At 53.8% G+C, this 20,294-nt stretch overlaps 2 protein-coding genes across 2 annotated transcripts; both read right to left on the bottom strand.

The window, feature by feature from the left end:
- Window positions 1-1,239: 1,239 nt before the first annotated feature.
- HOXC12 (homeobox C12) lies at window positions 1,240-2,842 on the bottom strand (the record flags this gene model as incomplete). Its single annotated transcript, XM_080811807.1, has 2 exons — window positions 1,240-1,478; window positions 2,236-2,842. The coding sequence occupies 2 exons, from the start codon at window positions 2,840-2,842 to the stop codon at window positions 1,240-1,242; spliced, it is 846 nt and encodes a 281-aa protein (XP_080667933.1).
- Window positions 2,843-11,216: 8,374 nt separating this feature from the next.
- HOXC13 (homeobox C13) lies at window positions 11,217-19,109 on the bottom strand (the record flags this gene model as incomplete). Its single annotated transcript, XM_080811605.1, has 2 exons — window positions 11,217-12,843; window positions 18,377-19,109. 2 exons carry the CDS (start codon window positions 19,107-19,109, stop codon window positions 12,587-12,589), a joined length of 990 nt encoding a protein of 329 aa, XP_080667731.1. The 3' UTR covers window positions 11,217-12,586.
- Window positions 19,110-20,294: the final 1,185 nt, after the last annotated feature.

Genomic DNA, 20,294 nt, shown 5'->3' with positions numbered 1-20,294 from the left:
GCCCAGGGAGCGGATCCTGAGACAAAGGGCAACGCTGGGGGGCGGGTGGAGTGGGGGTGGGTAAAAGAGAGAAAGGAGTTGTGTGGGGGGCAGCAGCGCCCCCTCCTTCATTGTCACCAGCCTGGGAAACCCGGGGCTGAGCTGGGGCCTCCGCGGCCGGCCGGTAGCCCCTTTAGGGGCAGATTCTCCTCCTGCCTCGTAAATTATGCCGGTCCAGCCTCTGGCCGGCCGTGACCGTGAACGCCAGCGGGGAAGGGAGAATCAGCCGCAGTAGCCGTGGCTGTCAGAAACTCTCCCGGCTAATCAATGCTAGGTTCACAAGCCTCTTTCACAGCCTCTTGAGCTTCCTGGTGGGCCAGGTGGGGGTCCCTGGGGTGGTTACTAACCCTGAGGCTGCATCCGCTCAGCTCGCAATCCCGGGCTTGCGGCTTCCGGTCCGCAGCCGCCTAGGCGGCAGGAAGAGTGGATGGCTGCACACCTGTGAGCGAGTGGGAGGGCAGAGCCATCGGGAGAAGGGACCAGGAGATTTTTCCGGCAGGCTGCCCTAGAGGGGACATAAGGCTGATGATCTCCCTATCCGCAGCCAGGTCTGCCAAACGTGCCTGCACCTCCGCCTGTTCGGTTTCCAGGCCTAGAGGACCAGACCCCAGTGGACTTGAGCATTACCGATCACTCTGTTCTCCCAAACTGCACTTCCTCTTAGGTTCCCGCACTTCCTCCTACCCTCCCAGAGCTACCCTAACCCCTTCCACTCTCTCCACCGACCCTCCACTCTTGCTGCCTCCTCTCTCCCTCTCCTAACCCCAGTTACTGGGACTTTGGGGAGACTTGGTTCCACTGTCTCCACTTTTGCCTACGGCAGGCTGACTTAAGACCATGGAAGGAGAGCGGGGGGAGGGGGGCGCGGATTACCTTTCCTCCAGATCCTCAGACCAAGGCCAAATGCCCCAGTTCCACTGCAAACCAGCCCCTCCCCAGCACCTCAGCCTTCCCTGTCCCTATCCTGAGCCTGCAGCTCCTCTCTCCCTGGTTGGGTTCTTCCCTTCACTCTGGGACCTGGCAGGGCCTGCTGAGGGGTGTGTGGGAGGGAACCACAAACAAAACAGACAAGAGGATGTCCAAGGAGCGCCTGCCAGAGATGCCTGGCGTTCTAAGCGGGGACTGTGTCCCAGGCAGCGCCCCCTCTTGCTCTCTGTCAGAGACAGGCTCAGTCCGGGGCTGATGCCCGTGTCTTGCCCCCTAAAAGAAGGAGAGAGCTTGCTCCCTCAACAGAAGTCTTTTCTTTTTCATTCTCCGGTTCTGAAACCAGATCTTGACCTGCTGGTCACTAAGATTCAAGCGGTCTGAGAGTTCCCTCCGGCGCTGCCGTGTGATGAACTCGTTCACCAGAAATTCCCCCTCCAGCTCCGCCAGCTGCAACTTCGAATAGGGCTTGCGCTTCTTCCGGGAGCGGCTGTGGATCGGGTACCAGGGCGCGCCTGGGTGGAGACGAACCGGCAGCGTTGGCCAGAAGACCAAGAGGTGACAAGCCCAGTGCCCTCGGTCCTTCCCCAGCCCTTTTCACCTTGGCCTACCGCCCACCCCTAGGCCCTGGCTCTCCTGTCTCATCCCCTCTCTTCTACACAGACCCTCATCCCCATCAACTCCCCCACCTTCATCATTCTTTTTCCCCTTTCACTTGTCCTTGCCTCCTCAAGCCTACCTCCCACTGTAGTATCTCTGACCCTTCTGGGTTCCGATCCCCTCATTTCTCCCCAAACCTCTTCTTCTCTCTGATATCCTGGCCCCTTCCTTTCACATCCTCCAGGATGAGGTCCCTGATCAGCTAGAACAGATAGGAGCAAGTGGCCAGAGTAAACCGGGTCCACTGGCATTTCTTAAGAGGAAAAATGTAGGTAACGGAGCCTGTGTGAAGGCAGAGGGAAAGGCCCTAGAGAGAGGAACCAAGCTCTCAGTCCCCACCCCAGGCCTGGGGAAATGTCGGTCAGAGTCCCCTTCTCCGGAGTTCCCTGCCCCCTCCAGCCGCAGGTGGGGAAAAGGGGACTCTGTGCAGTTCTTTTATGGGGATATTTACATGTTTATAGGCCCCCCCCACCCCGTACTTCTTTTTTAAAAGAAGCCCTTCCTCACCACACATTCTGTCACCCCAGGCGGCCCTAGCTCAGTCCTACACTGCCCGCCCCCGGAGAGCTGTCCGGTCCTGAGTACGCCTCACGAGTGGGCTGGGGTCCTTACCGCTGGCCGAGAGCCCGCCGCCGGGGTTTAAAGGAGATACCAAGCTGCCCGGGTCGCCCGCGCCGGCGCCCTTGTTGCCCTCGTTGAGCAGGGACGAACTGGAGTCGGATTCCAGTGACTGGCACGAGGGCGGGTCGTGCGGGGGTCCTGCGCCACCGTCGCCACCGCCGCCGCCGGCCGCGTAGTCGTACTTGAAACCGAGCGCGGGCGGCCCCGACGGCTCCAGCGGCAGCAACGCTGCCCCCGGACCGATTCCCGGGCCCGGCTCGCGCCCGCGCTCCTCACGCTTCAGGCCCCCGCCGCCCTCCGCGCAGGGCTCGCGGTAGTAACTCTTGCTGTCCTCCACTCGCGCCAGCTCGCACGTGCGGCCAAAGGGCGGGTTGAGCGACACAGGGCTGCCGAGATAGGGCTGCGGGTAGCCATTGCAGGGCTCCGCCGACGGCCAGGGCAGCGAGCACACGTTGTCGCGGCGCGGGTAGGACAGCGAAGGCAGCCCTGGCAGCTGCGCCCCGGACGCGCGGAAGTTGGGGAAGTAGAACGTGTCTCCCGTGTGGATGTTCACCAGCGGCCCCACAAACCCGGGATTCAGGAGATTATGCTCGCCCATTTCCGCGGGGCCCGACCGGCAGCTTCTACTTTATTGCTATCTGACATTAAACATAGTTAAACCTGCACCAGCCACCCATTGGCCATCCAGCTCACGTGGGCGCCGCCGCCAGGGGGATGGGTGGGGACAGCGAATCCCCCCCACCCCGCACCAACTCCAACTTCCCCTTCCCCACTCGGGGTGGGGGGGGACAAAATGCTGGGGCAGATTTATTCGCTGAATTCTGGTTTTTAAAAATATCATATAAAACCTAATGCAGAGAGTGAGGCAATCGCCGGACACGGAGCAAGAGGGAAAAAGCCACACCAAAAATACCCACACATCTGCACTTCTGCACCATGCACTCCCCCCCAGATGTATTATCTTCTCGCCAACAGCTGGCCAAGCACAGCCTGTCCCTCTTTAATTAGCTCCTTTATTAACTAAAACCGTTGGAATTTACAATATCTCCCCAATAAATTACTATTAGATATTGTGTCATATAAAGTTTACTGGCTGTTTAAGGAGACGGATGAGCCCTTTGGCTCTGGGTTTATTTACAGTAGAGGCAAAGTGGGGGTAAGGAAAGATTTTCCTGCCACTGTCTTTCCCAGCCCTGCCGCTGCTGTGCTCCTCTTCCTCAGCTCTTTCTCCTTAGGAATTTTGGGAGGCACTTAGGGTCCTCTCCTCTAGGAAGGACTATGGGAGAATTATTAATGCTGGGTATCCCTTGCCCCTGGAGCTGGGGGCCACTCCAGCCTCACACTTCCACTCACCGTTAGAGGAGGGATGCAGAAAGGAGGCAGAAGAAGCCAAAAAAAGGAGGTGCCGGACTCTAGGTGGACCTGACTACCTGCTCCTGAAAATCTGGGGGCCTGAACTACTCTTGCCTTTGACTTCTGTGGGTCAGATGGGCTTCTGGGGGTCATCCAGAGTCTTTGCAGCAAGAGGCTCTGGGACCCCATTAGGGCTTGGCTGGCCTGAGAGGCTCACGACTCCCACAGCAGAAGAGACCCCTACACACCAGACCAGCCCAGCCTGCTGCTGGGACCATCAGATAGCAGTGCCAATCCCAGTAGGTATGCTGGGAGGGAGGGAGAGGACTCCGGAGAATTACCTTGTTGGGGTTTAAAATTATATTTATGGTGCTAACCTCAGCAGCTCCTTCCCGACAAGGTTGAGAATCCAACGCTGGCCATTGATGAGATTAATCGACGTCTGGAAACTGCAAACCCATCCCAAGCAAGTCCACAGAACACCGATAAGCAGATTAAAGTGAAAACCAAAACAAAGCCTTCAAAACTAGATATTCTATTGGTGTCTGGTAGGCAAAATACTCAGATTTCTATTTGTTTCAAGCTCCTATACAATGCATGGCTTTGAGTAATATAGGGTAAAGTAGATAGTTCAGCAAATGTCTAAATGCGGAAAACACCAGAAAATCTAGAGAAATTTGGAGAAACCGAGAGTCTCCGCAAGAATATGGCAGAAAGAAACCCATGTAGGTGAAAGTTAAGTATCTGAGAATGAGCCAAAGCTACAAAAGCAGACCGAAGCCGAAGATTCTCATCTCCCTTTTTCTCTCTCTCCTCTGCAGGACGCGGCAGAGAGAAACGCAGATTCTTTGAATTCCACAGCTCGCTGGGCGATTTCATATCCCCAACCAGAACTGCTCCCTCGGACAGAAATGTGTCCGCACGAGCGAGCGTCGCCCTGCCCGGCGCAGCTCAGGGCTCGCAGCGCGGCGCCCGCCGCTCTCCCACTTCCCCTTCCCTGCCCAGACCGCCGGGCGGCCCGGCCAGGGCCCTCCCGCCCCTGGAAGCCCGCCCCGCGCCCGGCGCTCGCCAGGCCCACTTGCCGGAACCGAGGCCGAACGGTGAGATGCTAGCCCCGCGCAGTCACCTCCAGTCAGAATGGCGCGAGCCAGGGCGCCGAGCGGCGGGCAGGAGACCGCCTGGACTGGCCTTTTTGTGCTTAATTGATTAAGGGGCTGCGCGGCTGCAGAAAGGAGCATCCCTGAACTGCAAATTCCACGTCACAGCATCTCTAGCATCTTATGCATGCCCCCTGTTTCCAGATGCATTAATGAGCACCACTGAAAATTTAATTTTTAAAAATTTTATTTGGGGGTTATTTTGGTCATAAAGATAAACAGGGTGTGACTTGAATATTGTTGCTGTTTTCTATCAGAACACTGCACCGGCTGCAAGGTCTCCCGGCCTCCAGGCCTCTGCGCTCCGCGGCTATTGTTGGTATGAGGGACTCGGAGCTGAGCTGTGCACAGTCATCCCTAGTCCTCGTGGGGTAGAGGCTTCTCCCCATCCTCTTACCCTTCCAGATGACCCCCGTCTCCCAGAAAGGGGACCCCAGGAGGAAGATCCCTGACTCTCCCTGTCCCTTTCTAGCCTGAGAACCTCCAGCGCATAGCCCTGCACACTGCCCTCCGGCCAGGCCGCGGAGCACACAGAGCAGCGGCCACCGGGCGGCAGAGGCAATGCCCGGGAACTGAGAACAGAGGGAGGGCTTTCTTCTTCCAGGAACGCAGTTTCTCCCCCTCCGATTTGGCCCCATCCGAAAAGGGCATTTCCCCCCAGGGGTTGCCACTCTGTGGACAATGGCACACGCACAAACCCCTCTTCGCGGCGTGCAGCTGACCCTGATTTCCGCTCAGTGAGAGCTGCGGGGAACCTTCAGCAACGTTCACATCCCCAGTGTTCTGCTCCTCGAAATCCATTGTGAGCCTAGGGGTTTCCAAGATCCCGGTGGGGACACAGACAATCTAAGTGCACCACCGCGGATCTGTTCACCTTTAAGGCACCGCACCGCACACGCTGCTCAGCCCCCTCTTTAACCCGGGCGCCCACAAGCGGGCCCCAGAGCGCAGCGCCCAGCCTGGGTCCCCGGGGCCAGCGGGAGGCTCGGGTGCAAAGCTTCAAATTTAAATCCGGCCACGGCGGGAGCCGCCTGCCAAGAACCAACTGGGGCTCGGGAAGGGGACCTGGAGGGACTTGCAACCCAAAGCGCTGGGCAGCTGCATCTAGCCGAGTTTTATCCACCCGCACTTCGCAGCCCACACGCAAAACTATAATTGGCCAGACCCAGGCTCTGGAACTGCTGAGGGCTCTGTGCGTCTGCTCTCCCGCACATTCATCAAATCCCAAGGTTTGAAGAGGCGGCCTGCCTGCTGGCCATTGAGCCTCCAGCTCCTGCTGCAGCTGGCCTGGCTCAACCATGCCCCGCTCATTAAGTCAGGGGTTAATTAAAACTGAAGGCTAGGATGTGGCCCCAGGCTTTCCTTGAAGACCGGAGGCAGCCCTCCTGCTCCTGCGCACCCACCAGCTGGCTGTCCCGCGGCCTCTCCCGTGCCTTCTCTCTGTGCCTTCATCCCTCCCGCATCTTCGCCTTCTGTCTGTGCCTTCATCCCTCCCGCATCTTCGCGGCCTCTGCGCGGGGCCTCGAGTCCCCGCCGGCCGGGCGGAGCCCGGCGGCAGGAGTTAATTATAACATCCATGCCCGCTCTGGTGGCAGGGGCAAGGCGGCTGCGGGAGGCTCAGGCCCCCACGGAGCGGCTGCTAACTGCCGGGAGTTGGCTCCCCCGCGGACCCCAGGTCAGAAGTACTCCTCGCGGTGCTGCCTTCTCCATGGTCAGTCGAGAGGCCTCCGCGGCCCAGTTCAAGGTCACTGCCTAGTTTGCAGAAAGCGGTTCTGCCGCGTATGCAAATGAGGCAGGGCCTGGGCCGCTGACGGAGTGTGAGTAGGAACTGAGCCGGGCGTGGAGAGGGGAGATGAAGGGCGGCAGATGAGGAAGGTCTCCCCACTCCCCACCCCCCCGCCCGACCCTACAATCTTCTCTGTTTCGTTCTTTTGAGGCAGCTCAGGCTTGGTACAGCCTCTTTGTTGGGTTCAGAAAAGGCTGAGGGGTGGGGGGTGTGGGGGGGTGGAGCTCCGTCACCTTTTTCTTTCCTTTGCTAACTCCTCCAGGGGTTGGAGCCCACCTGGCTGCCAGCCACCCCTCTGGGTGTCCGGGATTTAAGAGGAAGCATGGGAGATCCCTTCTCCAGGTGCTGCCTTCTAGGCATCTGCAGCCTGGAGTGGGGAGGGGGTGCGTCAGAAATACCTGGGGTGGGGGGCCCAGTCAGGCTTTCAGGCTCACACAAGCGGCCTGGGGTCTGCAGCGTCCTTACCTCCAAACCTTCTGCGGCATCTCTGGGGCCCTCCCTCCATAAGACTCCAGCCTGATTGCCAATCCGCAAGGGAGTGGGGGTGGGGGTCCCAGGCGGGAACATCTGGGAGATCATCTCTTCACCTCTCACCTGAGCATCCCTAAATGGGCCCATTCCCCCCATTTTCTCTGTCCTTTCAGCGCGTTAATAGTTAAATAGTTTCCGGACTCTGACATTTTCCCCCTCCGCCAGCAGAGGATCTCCTCCGCCTAGTGAATTACTGAGTGTCAGGAAAGGTGTGGGGACCGAGTTAAAACACACACACACACACACACACACACATTCATCAAACGCCACACCCACAGCCGCCTGCACCGTATTCGGGAGCCCCGGGCCTGGTCTCTGCGACCTCGAAGCTCGGTATAGGGTGAGGACTACCCAAGTGCCCTCTGCCCCACAGCCAGCGGCTCTCTGTGACCATGGCCTGTCGCCAGGCCTAGCACTGGGGAGAGGCTGAGATCTGTTTGGGGTCTACTCTCTCCAACCTCTACAAATCCCAAATCCAAGCCCCCAGTCCCGGGTGGGGGGCGCGGGTGGACTGAAGTGGGGGCAATCGGCCTGGCGGGTGGCGGTCGGAGGATGTGCGGCTAACCTTTAGGCTGGGTTGGAAGAGCGGGGGTCTACTTACCTTTGGAGACAGAAGAGGCTCAGAAGGGTGCGGGGCGGGGTTTCTTAGCCTCTAGAAACCTTCTGGGTGCCCCCTCCCCAGGGCCGCCGCAGGCCCAGCCTTGGTATCCGAGGAGGGCGGGGCGGAGGAGGCGGAGGGAGCCGCCAGCGGTAGGCGTGCGGGAGCCGAGTTACAGAACATCTCTGGAGAGGCCACCTTTTATGGGCGTTATTAGCGCCCCTGTCTAGACTGGAGACGACACCTCCTCTGTGTGTAAACAGAGGCGGCGGGCTCTGGCGGGAAGGGGGATGGCGCGTCGAGGGGGCGAGCGGCCCTCCCCTTCTCTGGCCACCGGAAGATCAAGGCCTTTTCCACCCTGCCCCCCTTTCCTGTGCTCCCTGTGATGTCAAGGTCAGAAAGACCTAGTCACGGTCAAGGCTAAAAGAGGAAGAGCCTGGTTGGTTGCGAAAAGGCTCTGGCCCCCTCCTCCTCCCAGAAGCCCCTCGGTCCCCAGGGCCCCTCAATCTTCCACCAGCGCAGGGCTGGATACACATCTGCCTGAACCAGCACTTGGAGTTTTTTGAGGGGTGGGCTCCCGAAACCATCCCAGTTCGGCACAGGTGGATCCTAGGGTGGGGAGCTCGGTTTTGAATTGGGGAACTTGCCGCAGGATTCCCAGGTCCAGTCCTCCGAGAGATGGAGAAGGTCCCAGGGCCTGCCCCTGCCTCACACCCACACTGGCCTGCTGATCCCGCGGCCTGTGGATCAGCCTCAGGAGCAGACGGTCTGGAGACAGTCCTGGAGGGATCTCCCCGAGAACTGCTGGCCTTGCTCCCTCAGGTGGGTTCTTAGCTGTGGGACTACAGGCTGAAAAGCCCATTCTGCCTGCCCTAGGTCTGGGGACTAAGATGTGGGTGGGGAAGGGATTTCCCCCCAAGCCCAGGAAAGGATCTGAGCCCTCCCTGGCATCTTGGTAGAGTGACCTCCGGATGGAGAGTCCTGTGAGTCTCCAGCCCAGCCAGGTCCCTCAGTCCTGGCCTGGGGTGGGTGGGGGGTAGCCATGGGGTGTGGGGAGTGACCTGGATTGTGAGAAATATCACTGGAGCCCCAGTCCCAGAGGAGAAAGACCATCTGTTTCCAGGGCCTCTGCTCTTAGCCTTTCACACCTCTTTTTTTTTTTTTTTTAAGATTTTATTTATTTGACAGACAGATCACAAGTAGGCAGAGAGGCAGGCAGAGAAAGAAGGGAGGAAGCAAGCTCCCTGCTGAGCAGAGAGCCCGATAGGGGGCTCGATCCCAGGACGCTGGGATCATGACCTGAGCTGAAGGCAGCGGCTTTAACCCACTGAGCCACCCAGGCGCCCCAGCCCTTCACACCTCTTATGTCCCCCTGCCCCGTCGTATACAGTGGAGTCTTGCTCTCAGATCAGTGCTAGAAGATTGACCTTGGAGAGAAAATCTTCTCACATATTTGAATGAAGAAAAGTAAATACGTTCTATACCCTGAGATGACAACGTTCCTACTTATATGCTTGCACACACATGGGAAAATCTCCACTGGTCAAAATCTCTCTCCACACACACGCACATGGGTGTGTACGTGCACACATAAACTTTCACAGGAATGTCTCAGAGTCCCCAAAGAGAATGCCAGCTCTTGGAGGAAGGAAAGGTAAGGGGCCAACACAACCAGGAATGAGAATAATACATTTTCCCGTCTCTGCCTCCCCAGAATACACTACCTGTCTCAAACAGGAGTTTCGATTCTCGTGCTTGCTTACACTTATGGGAGAGGAATCTCCAGAATTGATCCAGACATGATAATCCTCCAAAACCCATTCATACTTAATCCAATGTAAGAGATGGTCCTAAACACCCCTGGCACACTGGGGCTCCCAGGGACTTCAGAGGGACTGCCGTCTTTGCCTGGGTTTTCAGTGTCCCAATGCGACTCCAATGAGCCTGCACGAGCCTTCTCCTTTTTTCCATCGCCCCCTTCTGGGGCCTTAGGGAGGGTCTCTCTGTATGGGAAGACTCGCTCATTAGACTCTCTGTGAGTTTGTGTGCAGAAGTAGAGAGAGCCCATCCCTTGGAGAATTCTAGACTTGTCTTTCCCTACAGTCTCCAACTTCCTCTGTATCGACAGCTGTCATGGGACAAAGCCAATGTACCCGTAAGTGAAGAGAGATGGGGACCCATATCAAGAGAGCCCCAGGCTTCTGCTCTGCTGTTTCTTTTTCTGACACACATAGTTAATTTTCAACTCTTTCCATCCTAGGAGAGACTCCGGGTTTGGGGAAGAGGTGAAGCTGGCAGGTGGTGAGAGAAGGGAAGATGGAATTAAGAATGAACATTATTCTTGGGAGGTTCACCTATACCCCCTAAACCCCCACTTCCCAGCCTTTGATTCTCTGATAGTTAATAGAGTTGAAATGGAGTAAACTGGGACTGGCAGGCACAACATTAGCAGAGTCTCTATGGAGGATAAAGTCTTCAGGCTCTTTGTCTCTCTCTCAGACTGCATGGTGTGTGTGTGCGTGTGCATGTGTGTTTCACCCCCAGAAATGTTTATTTAAATAAGCTTGTAAGAACTTCAGCCATCAGGCAAAGTGCGATCAGAGAGCTCTGATTTCCAACCCAATGCCTCCAGTCTTTCTGTGTCTCAGGAGAGGAAAAATATTATATATAAATAAAAATTGCTGCAGTAAAGATTTAATCTGAGATAACATTGTTTTAGGCTATATTGCTTTTTAGAAGTCTCTTAACCTGACAACTTAACGATCTCATTAACTCAGCCAGATAGGGAGATAGGCACGGACCGACGCGACAGGGAAAACAAATTAATGGCAGAGTCTACATGGCTCCTGGCGGCCTAGAAGTCTGTGGTCCCCAGGAATGCTGGAAAATAAAGGTGGGCTTGGCTTATGTACTGGGGTGGGGAGGCAGACAAGGGGTCCTAGCTGCCTGATATCTCTGCATAAATTGATGGGGAAGAAAAGAGAGCAGCCTAGGAGTGCTGAGTTTGTGGCTACCACCCAGCAGGACAGGCTGTGCCTGTGCCGACGCCTTCCCTGCCCCAGTCCTAGCCCTGCACTGGCCGGAGTGATTGCAGACCATCTGGGGGCAGTAAGGCCCCAGGAGCCCAAGATTAGCTCCCCACATGGCCCCCACTGCTACCGCCACAGTGTCCAGTTCCAGCTGGCTGGGTGCTGCCTTCTTAGGTCCGAAATTTGGATGTGAGTCCCAACTGGTAACTGAAGTCCACGGGCAATGTACTTTCTCACTCACCTGCTTCCAGGCCTACCCATTCGCAGATTACATCCTTCTCTCCCCAACATACACTCCTCTATTCTAAAGGAGTTTTCTCGTAGTTAGATCACCACAATAATGCAAATAATTCACTTTAAGAACGTAAGTGAAACAAAATATGAGTTTGAAATTTATGCAGCTGGGGGTGATGTCTACACTCTTCCCCTTACCCATTCTGGCTGAGTCTGGGCAGCAGAGATGGCCCTGATGAGCCAGTGGACAGAAGGGTCTGCAGAAGGAATCTGAGTAATAAAATCAAGGCAAAAAAAAAAAAAGATTTTATTTTAAAAACAGGTTTGTGGTTTTTTTCCTTTTTGCATTCAGTACATTGTCATTCAGACATCACAATACTATATACAGATACACAACATTTTAAAAAAGCCTATTTCTGATGAACATTTCAAAAGAACACTGTTTTGTAATGCACCAGTGGGAAGGGAGAAGGTGAGGGACCTCCCCCCTCAGCAGCAAGTCGGCCTTTGAGGAGGGATATGTTAGGCAGCGTCTACATTAGCTGGTTAATTGGGGGCTGGTTATTTTGGCCTCCTGGAAGAAAACTGCTTTCCTCCGGACAATCAGTAAAAGTGAAAGTGTGAGGCTCTCTCCTCAGTGACCGCCTCCATGGAGAAGCAACCGGAGAGGGGTTCTGCTGGGGGACCCACTCTCCATCCCCATGGAAGAGAATTTTGTCCTTTCCTTAGAAAAACGTTCTGCTTCTGTGCCTGGCCTGATCCCCAGCAGAGAGAGGGAGGGAGGGAGAGAGGGAGGGAGAGAGAGAGAGAGAGAGAGAAGGGCAGGGAGGGAGTGGGTGGGGGGAGAGACCGCAGACAGACATTTAGCAGCGTGGTTGGAGTTTCCATCCTCCATGGATTTCTGCACATTGACTGAGAGAGCAGAACAGAGGAGGCAGTGGGGGCAAAGTCGGCTCCGGAGAAATTCAGTTTCCTGATTAAGGTGAGGGTAGGCAGCTCCTCCACCAATTCCAGCTTTTGTTGAAACAGGAAAGAAAGGAAACCTATGCGCTGTCTGTACTCCAATCACGATGCCAGATCCCTAACAGTTATCATTAATATTAACGCGACTTTTAAAATATGCACAGAAAATCTTACCTGGGAAATCTTGGCTAACTAAGGAGTGCGGGAGGGACAGGGAACAGGAGGAGGAACTGGAAGGACAGTATGAGCTTGCCAGGTCCTGCACCGCGGCCCCACCCTCAGGAGGGTCATCAACCTACCTGGGCAAAGGATGAGGCAAGAATGGGGTCATTCAGGGTTCCCCAACCCTGCTTTGGTTGGAATGATCGGGATCTTTGCCCCCTACCAGTCAGCTTTCTGGCAAGGTGAGGGATGAGGGCAAAGGAGAGTGGAGGCCGTGAACCTGCCTCCCACAGCCCACCCCAATCCACCTCCAAAGCTGCCGAGGCCTGCGAGGTCCCATCTGCATGGGGTTTGGGGGTTGAGGATGGTGGGGGAGCTCGCCCTCCAATCCTCTCTGCCTCCCGCGGCGAAGTCCCTCTTTCTTGTTAACATTAAATATTCGTCTGCACTGGCGAAGCATCCTTCGTTGGGTTCAGTAATGGTACAAAGCGGCGACATAAATAGACGGGGTGGGTGGCCGGGTGGGCGGTCAGGTGGAGTGGAGATGAGGCGCTTTCGATTTGCTGACCACCTTCTTCTCTTTGACCCGTCGGTTCTGGAACCAGATGGTGACCTGGCGCTCGGAGAGGTTCGTGGTGGCAGAGATGCGCCGGCGCTTCTCTTTGGTGATGAATTTGCTGGCAGCGTACTCCTTCTCTAGCTCCTTCAGCTGCACCTTGGTGTAGGGCACGCGCTTCTTGCGCCCGCGCCGGTAGCTGCTCACCTCAGGTTGTAGGGGAACCACGTCTGGGGGGAGAAAGAAGCCCGGCAGCACGAAGTGAGTAGCATGCCTGGAGCCTGGAGCATGCTGTGCGCCCCAGGCTGCACCACGGTGTAGGAGCCAGATTCTGGCAGGGACACAGACCAATTGCCCCCTAGTCCCTTGCGCCTCTGTTATTATCAAGGCCACGACTAAGGTGAGGCCGCGGATCTGTTGCCTCTAATGAAAACTTAAAAAGTGGGGGGGAACCTCGATACCTGGGAATGGAGGTAAATAATATTTTAATACAATGTTTAAAAAATCAAAATGAATGCCAAAAAAGTGCATGATAAACAAAACATTTTAAAATAAACATGGGGCCAGTAGTACTGATATTTCCTTTTGCCTCAGGTTCCAATATAGTTCTGCATAGCATTCATTATTAGAATCCTGCACCTGTAAAAGGGTCCCTACAAATTTTGCCCTGGTCTGAGGACCTAGAGGATTGTAGGTATTCAGAAAAATTCTTCCTTCCTGCGCTTAGATCACTCGGGCATCCATTAGCACAAACTGTGTCCCATTATCAGGGGAAGGTGTTCTCTTGTATGTTTCAGGGAAGGCATGGCAGGAAGGGAGAGAACTTCACTGGGCACTGGCCACTGAGTGGGGCCTCGTGCCTTCGGTCACTGACTCTGCCCTAGGAATCTGAGACCTGTACCAACAGCTACAGAAGAAAAGTGTCCAGGTGAAGCCAGCCTGCTTGGGAGCCAATCGCTCTAAGTGTCCAATATTGTGAGCCACTTAACAACATCCAAGTTGAGGGGTCCTGGATGGGAGATATAGGGAAGTCCATGCTCCAGGGTCTGCTCACCAAAGGAAGCTCTAGGAGAACCCTTCTTGGGTTAAAACGAGCTGTTGACATAAGTCTTTAACGAAAAGAATTCAGTGCCTCTCCTTGCCTTCCCCCACCAAGTGTCCACTCACCAAAACAGAGCAAATGCTGCTCCCAGTCCCTCTCCTCTTCATTCCTGCAAAGCTGAGAGAAACTATGTCCATCGCATCAGAAACCCTAGCCACCCTAAATACCTTGTTATCCCAACGACTACTAGGTCAATTTCTTTAAGCTCTGTGAATTTCACAGGAACCAAGAACAATATATGTCGCTCACATCGTCCTTCCATTTCGCCCTCACCTTTGTTAATACAAAGATCATTCATTGCGATGCCTTCAAGGGGAAGTGGGGAATTAGGGAGATTAGCTGAATAATTCGCCCCTCAATTAAAAAAAATGTAATTGTTAGACTTCTTCAGGCAGAAGCTAATGATGAGGACAGAATGTCTGGGGTCCCCCCTTCATTCTCACTGCCCTTTGGAAATGCAGAGGCAGCCCAGAACACAGACACGAAGCTCTTCCTGAAGTGCTTATTCTCACCCCACCCTCATAAAACACCTTCCCGACACCATTCCCATTGGGTCTGCTCTCACCCAGGAATACTTGTCTATACAGGCTGGAAAGAGAAGAGGTCACAATCAAATGCCAGTAGGAAATAAAGTGCTCAAGAAGAACATGTGAAGGAGAGGGTTCCAATGGCCTGGTTTGGCTGTCTTCACGATGACAATTTCTCAGGAAAATTACTGAACTTGTCACTTTTCTCTGTCTGTGTAGGAATAGGCCAAGGTTTGTTTTGTTTTGTTTTGTTTTGTTTGTTTTTAATCTGAAAAACAAAACAGCTTCACTTTCACAGAGAAGATCCTTTAGGTTAAGAAGAGTTTTGTTTTTTTTTTTTTTTGTACAAGACAATTTTTTAAAAAATCTTTCAGTTCTCAAGTTTGTTTTACTCTTACAGACTTAGGTATGATTTAGGAGACTGAGGATTCCAGGACAAGAGTAAAACAAAGAGGGTAAGTAGTAATACCATGAGGTATTTGTTGTTGTCATTGTTGTTTGCTGGGTTGTTTTTTTTTTTAATTTAAATCTTCATAACATTGTTTCAGGCTTCTTTTATTAAACCCTATTTACAAGATGAGGAATCTGAAGCTCAGAGTGGGTAAAATAACTTATGTGGCAGAGCCAGATTTTAAAACAAGATTTTTCTGACTCAACATAATGACACAGTAAGTTCTAAAATGGAAATAGGCTATCTGGTACAAAATACCTCTTTTTCCCTGGAAAGCAAAATGAGATAAAGTGGGGTTTGGTTCCTGAATTCACCAGCTAATTGTCCCTGATTTTTATCTCATTTTCTGGAAATGCTCACAGTTACCTACCTAATTTTGGATCTTCTAAACTTCAACTCTAAATTCCCAATGAATTTAGAAGTTCTTAAAAATCCGTTTTAAATCCTTAAAAATCGGTTTTAAAAAGCAGATACCTGGTCTAAACTGGTTATTTTTCTCTATAGGATGCCAAGAATTGACTTGTCAAAGTTTTTAATGGATCTGACCAAAGTGTTGGTTGTTTTGGCCTCTTGGGAAAATACCTTTAGTCTTGCCTTCTCAAAGAAGCCCCCTTTCAATGCCTGCTGTCTTGCCTGGAAAGGAATTGGGATCTACGGTTATAGAAACCTCTGGAAGCTTAGACCTCGAGTAGTGTCTATACTGCCTAAAGTAAGTAGGGGACTTGCTTATTGATTTTACAATCAAGCCATCCCTAACATCCCTCCAGAGCACATACACACACAAACCACTTCATATCTGGGGACCTAATAGACACCTTTGAGAAGTGAAGAAAAATCAGATCAATGATCAGCTGTAGCCTTCTCTTGGGGTCCTGTGCACAGGTCCTCACTGCCCACTTGCTCATGACCATCCACTCCTACAACAGGGCTCTGTGTTCCGAAGAGGACTTTGTCCAGTTAGAAATCCTAGCTGCTCTTCTCAGCCATAATCCAAAGGTTTGTCGGTAGGGACTTCCAGTATGGCCCAAAGAACCCACTACTTCATTCTATTGCTCTCCCCCAAGCCTATCTGATGCTGTCTCACCCTGCCCACTCCCCACCCCCATGCTCTGATTCTCTCTCCTAGAATTTCTGCTGATTCTCTCTCAGAATTTTTGTCTCTCTCTGTTAAAAAAAAAAAAAAGTGCCTACACTCATCATAGGACGGAAAAAAAAAAAAAAAAGAGCAACAAAACAAGGGTCTGTATAATTGGGGGAAGGAAGAAGCCACAACACATCTTGGCCCTAATTATCTGGATCTTTCTGAACAATTGCCTCCATATCCCACACCAGCCCAGACTGCCATAGTGAGGTTTCTCAGAGCCAGAGGCGCTAAAGAGAGACAGGAGTGTTTATGCCCAGATGCTGCCGAACAAACCACAAGTGCATAGACAGAGTTATCTGGAAATCTCACTACTTCTAAAAGATCTCTGTGTGGGTAGAAAGATGCAGGGTGTCTGAAGATAATTTCTTTTTCATCTGCTCTTTTGCCTGGACATCTGCACTCACTGAGCTTTACCAGCCCGAGTCTGTTTCCACACAGGGAGTGTGTGAGCGCATAGCTGCTGAGACCTAGTGGGTTTTATATCCATCTCCATGCCGTAATTTGCAAGTGTATTAAATCTCAATTGGGCTATATTTTCTTTATGTCAAATTTATTTTTCTCTAGGAGGCTATGATCAAAAAGTGTTTATTTTTAGCAGGGTTTTCTTTTCTGGGAAACTTTAAGATGTTCATTTTGCTCAAAGATATTTCTGAGCTTCTTTCCAATCCTTCCCCGCCACTTCGCTCTACATGCATACACAGGGGTGTCAAAGCAACTCCTTCTTTTCACCTCTCCACACTAAACCCATTGCCCATTGCTCTAGAACTATGCCTCTGCCCACAGTGGGTGAGGTGGGCATCTGCTCCCCTGCCTTTCGGCCCAGCAGCATGGCCTAACAGCTCCCCCTGTTCCAGGAATTCCTGCTGGATCCCTGTCTCCAAAGGAGTTTTCCATTTGGGTGAGATGGTGAATTAAAGGGCCATCTGTCTATAATACATTACTATATACTTACATGTGAATTGTCTATCTTCTAGAAATGTATTATCATGTGTTTCATGTTAGGTAGTTGGTAACAAATTATTATATAAAAATATTATTGCCAATTCAGAACAGGTAACACATGATACCATGTACTACAATTCTATCATCCTGGAATCTTCTGGCAGCCAGAAATGGGGCGCCTAGTGTGGCTCCCACCCTGATATTCAGTTGTGTTATACTAAGTAATCTCATATTTGCAAGAATGTTATCTTCTGCACTTTCTAACATCATTCAGTGATTTTTTTTCACCATCTGCCTTTGCCCCAGTCCCGGATGCAGAGGAATTTCAGGCCCACCCTTAGGAGGTCTTCACATCTCTAATTCCCAGTGAAAATGTCCCTGGGCTCACATGTAGAGCTGGGGGCCCGCTGGGTAGTATGGGGAGACATCTGTGGCTTCCATGCCCCCTCCCTAGGATTCCTGTAGGCATTAGAATGGAGCCAGCCCTCTCCCACCGAGTTCTGCTTACAACCAAAGCAGACTCAGGCTTTGGCTTTGTAATTTCTCAGCCCTGTGCTGAATCCAAAGCTCCTGATGTGATTTTGACAAACCTGGGACTGATCATTCTCCTCTGGAGAATGGTGGCGATTGCAGGATCCCCTCTGGTTCAGAAACAGCCTCAGTTGGAAAAGGAACAGGACATCCCTGAATTCCGCTTCCCTCCACACATAGGCAAAGATGTGGGGGGTCCCTAGCCTGGGCCTGGATCCTAGATGTATCCAGAACAGGTCTTCAGTCCCTCCCTTTTCATCCTCATTCCCCTTTTTCTGTGTTGGAGACATAGAAAACTCTCCCTCTCCCCGACATTTGGGGAAGTTGGCAGTGGGAACACCCACAGGATTTGAGCTCAGGCAAATAAAATTTTATACCCAGGAGAGGGATGCAAACTCCCTTCTCACCACATCCTTTTCAGGGATTTTAGTTCTGCTCCTTTAACGATCAGGAAATTCATGGCCGCATTCTTAAAATAAATCAAGAAAAGAAAATATTCTGCATTTCTTTGGACCCGGCAAATTAGACCTCTATTCAAAAAACAAAACCAAAAAACCTATCTAGTGCTTCAAAGATCTTGAAAATTCAGGCAAGATAGCTCTTATTTTTTTCTTCAATTATCGGTGGTTTGAGGGTTTTGTCCTCGTGGTTTCGGATTCCAAAGCACCCAAGGCCCACCCCACCCCCCATTCCTGGCTGGAATCGGGCTTGGGGGGGGGGGCAATAGCCACGCGTGAGACTGGAACGGGCTGGGGGAGGAGGAGGCGAGCTCCCGACTCGAGCCGAGCCGGCGGCCCGGCGCTCCGCTCCGGCGCCTGTGATTGCTTCACTCTCGGCGGGGCAGCTCCGGGGAACGTGTCGGAGCAGATTTCTTCCCCGGCGCATTCCTCAGCGCAGCTCGCCCGGCCGGCTCCATCGGCAGCCCAGGAGAGCCGGCGCGCCGGGGCCAGACGGCGGGGGTGGCTGAGGCGCGGAGCCCCGGGGCAGGCGGGGCGGGGAGGGGTCCCTGGCTGCTTCTGCAGCTGCTGCTGCTGCTGCTGCGGCGGCCCTCGGGCCCCTTCCTTACCTGGAAAGGGAGACTTCCAGAGGTGGGCGGACTGCGACTGCTCCTTGGAGCAATACACCTGACTGTCCCAGCCGTTGGAGAGAGCCCAGTGCTGGTAGCCTTCGACGGGGATGAGAGCATCGTGACGCGGCTCCGGGTGCCCGCTGATCCCAGGCACCACCGACACGTCCAGGTAGCTGGGCATCGCCTGGTAGGAGCTGGCGAAGCTGGGGTAGAAGGCGAACTCCTTGGCTCTGGAGGACAGGTCGTCACCGGGCAGGGCGCCCGACGGCTCCGGGTATTTATCGCCCGGGTGGTAGGCGCAAGGCTTTTGCTGCAGGTTCACGTTGTGCGACAGGCGGCAGCCGTAGTAGCTGCCACCGAACGGGTAGCCGTAGCCCAGGGTGGCGCTGGACGAGGTGGGGGGCGCCGGCGGCGGGGCGCACTGGCGCGCCGCCTCCGGGGCCGGGATGTCCGTGTAGACGGCGCCCTGTGGGGCGCCCAGGGGAGCCGGCGGGCGGCCCAGCACGGGGTGTGGAAGCAGGTCGCGGCAGTGGCTGGCCGGGCAGCTGCTGCCCAGCCCGTCCATGCTGGGGGCTTTGCTGGGGCTCGCTCCGCTGCAGCCGCCCCCCGCGCCGCCCGCGCCGCCGCCTCCCCCGCCGCCGCCTCCGCTGCCGCTCTCCGCCGCGCTGTCCTCATAGACGTACATAAGGCTCTCCGGCCAGCGCGGATGCAAGAGCAGCGAAGTCGTCATGACATGATCTGCTCGAGCTTTTTAAAAACTCCACTTGCCAGAGGCAGCGAGCTAGGGAGACACCTCGCTCCCTTTTCCCCTCCCCCATCCCTCCTCCCTTCCCTCTCCTCCCCTCTCCTCCTCCTCCCCGTGCTTCCACCTCCCTCCCTACATTCCCTCTACGCATGCGGGGACACTTCATTAAGAAATCCGCGGTCTCCCGCCCGGCTCCCCTCTGCACCCCTCCCGCGCCCAAGTGACGAGCCAACTCACGTGACTCTGGGGCCGGGTCTCCTGGGGTTCCCGCCCCTTGCCGTGGGGCGGGGCAAAAGGAAACAGATCTCTGCTGATTGGCTCTCAGGAGGGGCAAAGAGGAGGGAGCTGGGAGATTTAAAGGGACAGGGCAACGCCCCCCCCCCCAGCAGGCCCGAGGGAGGCAAAGGGAGGAGGGGGAGGCTGAATTTGGCCGACGCAAAGGGGTCTAGAGAGACTAAGACTGTTCCTGGGCGCCTCCCTCTAGGTTTGGGTTTAGATTGGCTATGGGGGAGTCTGATCCTTACCCAAAAAACGATCGCTGTGACTGGATTGGAGTTGGGGCTAAGGGTGGGGGAGAAACTGGATTGTTTTATCTCCTAATAAATAAACTAGAAAGCAGGCGGAAACGTGCGGGCAACGCATGGGGAGCCCTGGTTCTGGCCCTGGCATAATCCCCTAGAGCTCGTGGATGGAAAGAACCTGAAGCCGCGCAGCGAGAGACTTTGATGTCCGGATTGCATTTCCATTTCAGACTTTCAGCCACTTTCTCCAAAGCCCCAGTTGTCTGAAAGGGACCCTTTCGGCTCCTCCACCTCCACCGCAGAGCAAAGAGGGCTGAAAGGATGTGATAGCCCCAAAACACACAAATACACACACACACACACACACACACACACATACACACCAATACATGGAGGGGGTGGAGTTATGCTCTCAGTGAAAAATGGAGAAGGAATAAAAGGAGGAAAAGGAGGGCAATAGAATAGACTGATATTTCAATGTACAATAGAAATGAAAAGCCTCGGAGCGAGATTTTCAAAGAAAAGGGCGGGAGATGGGGAAGGAATTCGGTGTAGGAAAGCTAAAAAGCCCTTGATGCAAACAAGAGCAAGCGCTCTCAGATCCGTGTACAAAAGGAATGGTGGAATGAGAGTCGGCCCGATCTGTCCC

Source organism: Martes martes (genome assembly GCF_963455335.1).
Source record: "Martes martes genome assembly, chromosome: 8".
NCBI classification, from domain to species: Eukaryota; Metazoa; Chordata; class Mammalia; order Carnivora; family Mustelidae; genus Martes; species Martes martes.
Note: the sequence above shows the minus strand (reverse complement) of the source record. Positions and strands in the feature narration are given on the sequence as shown.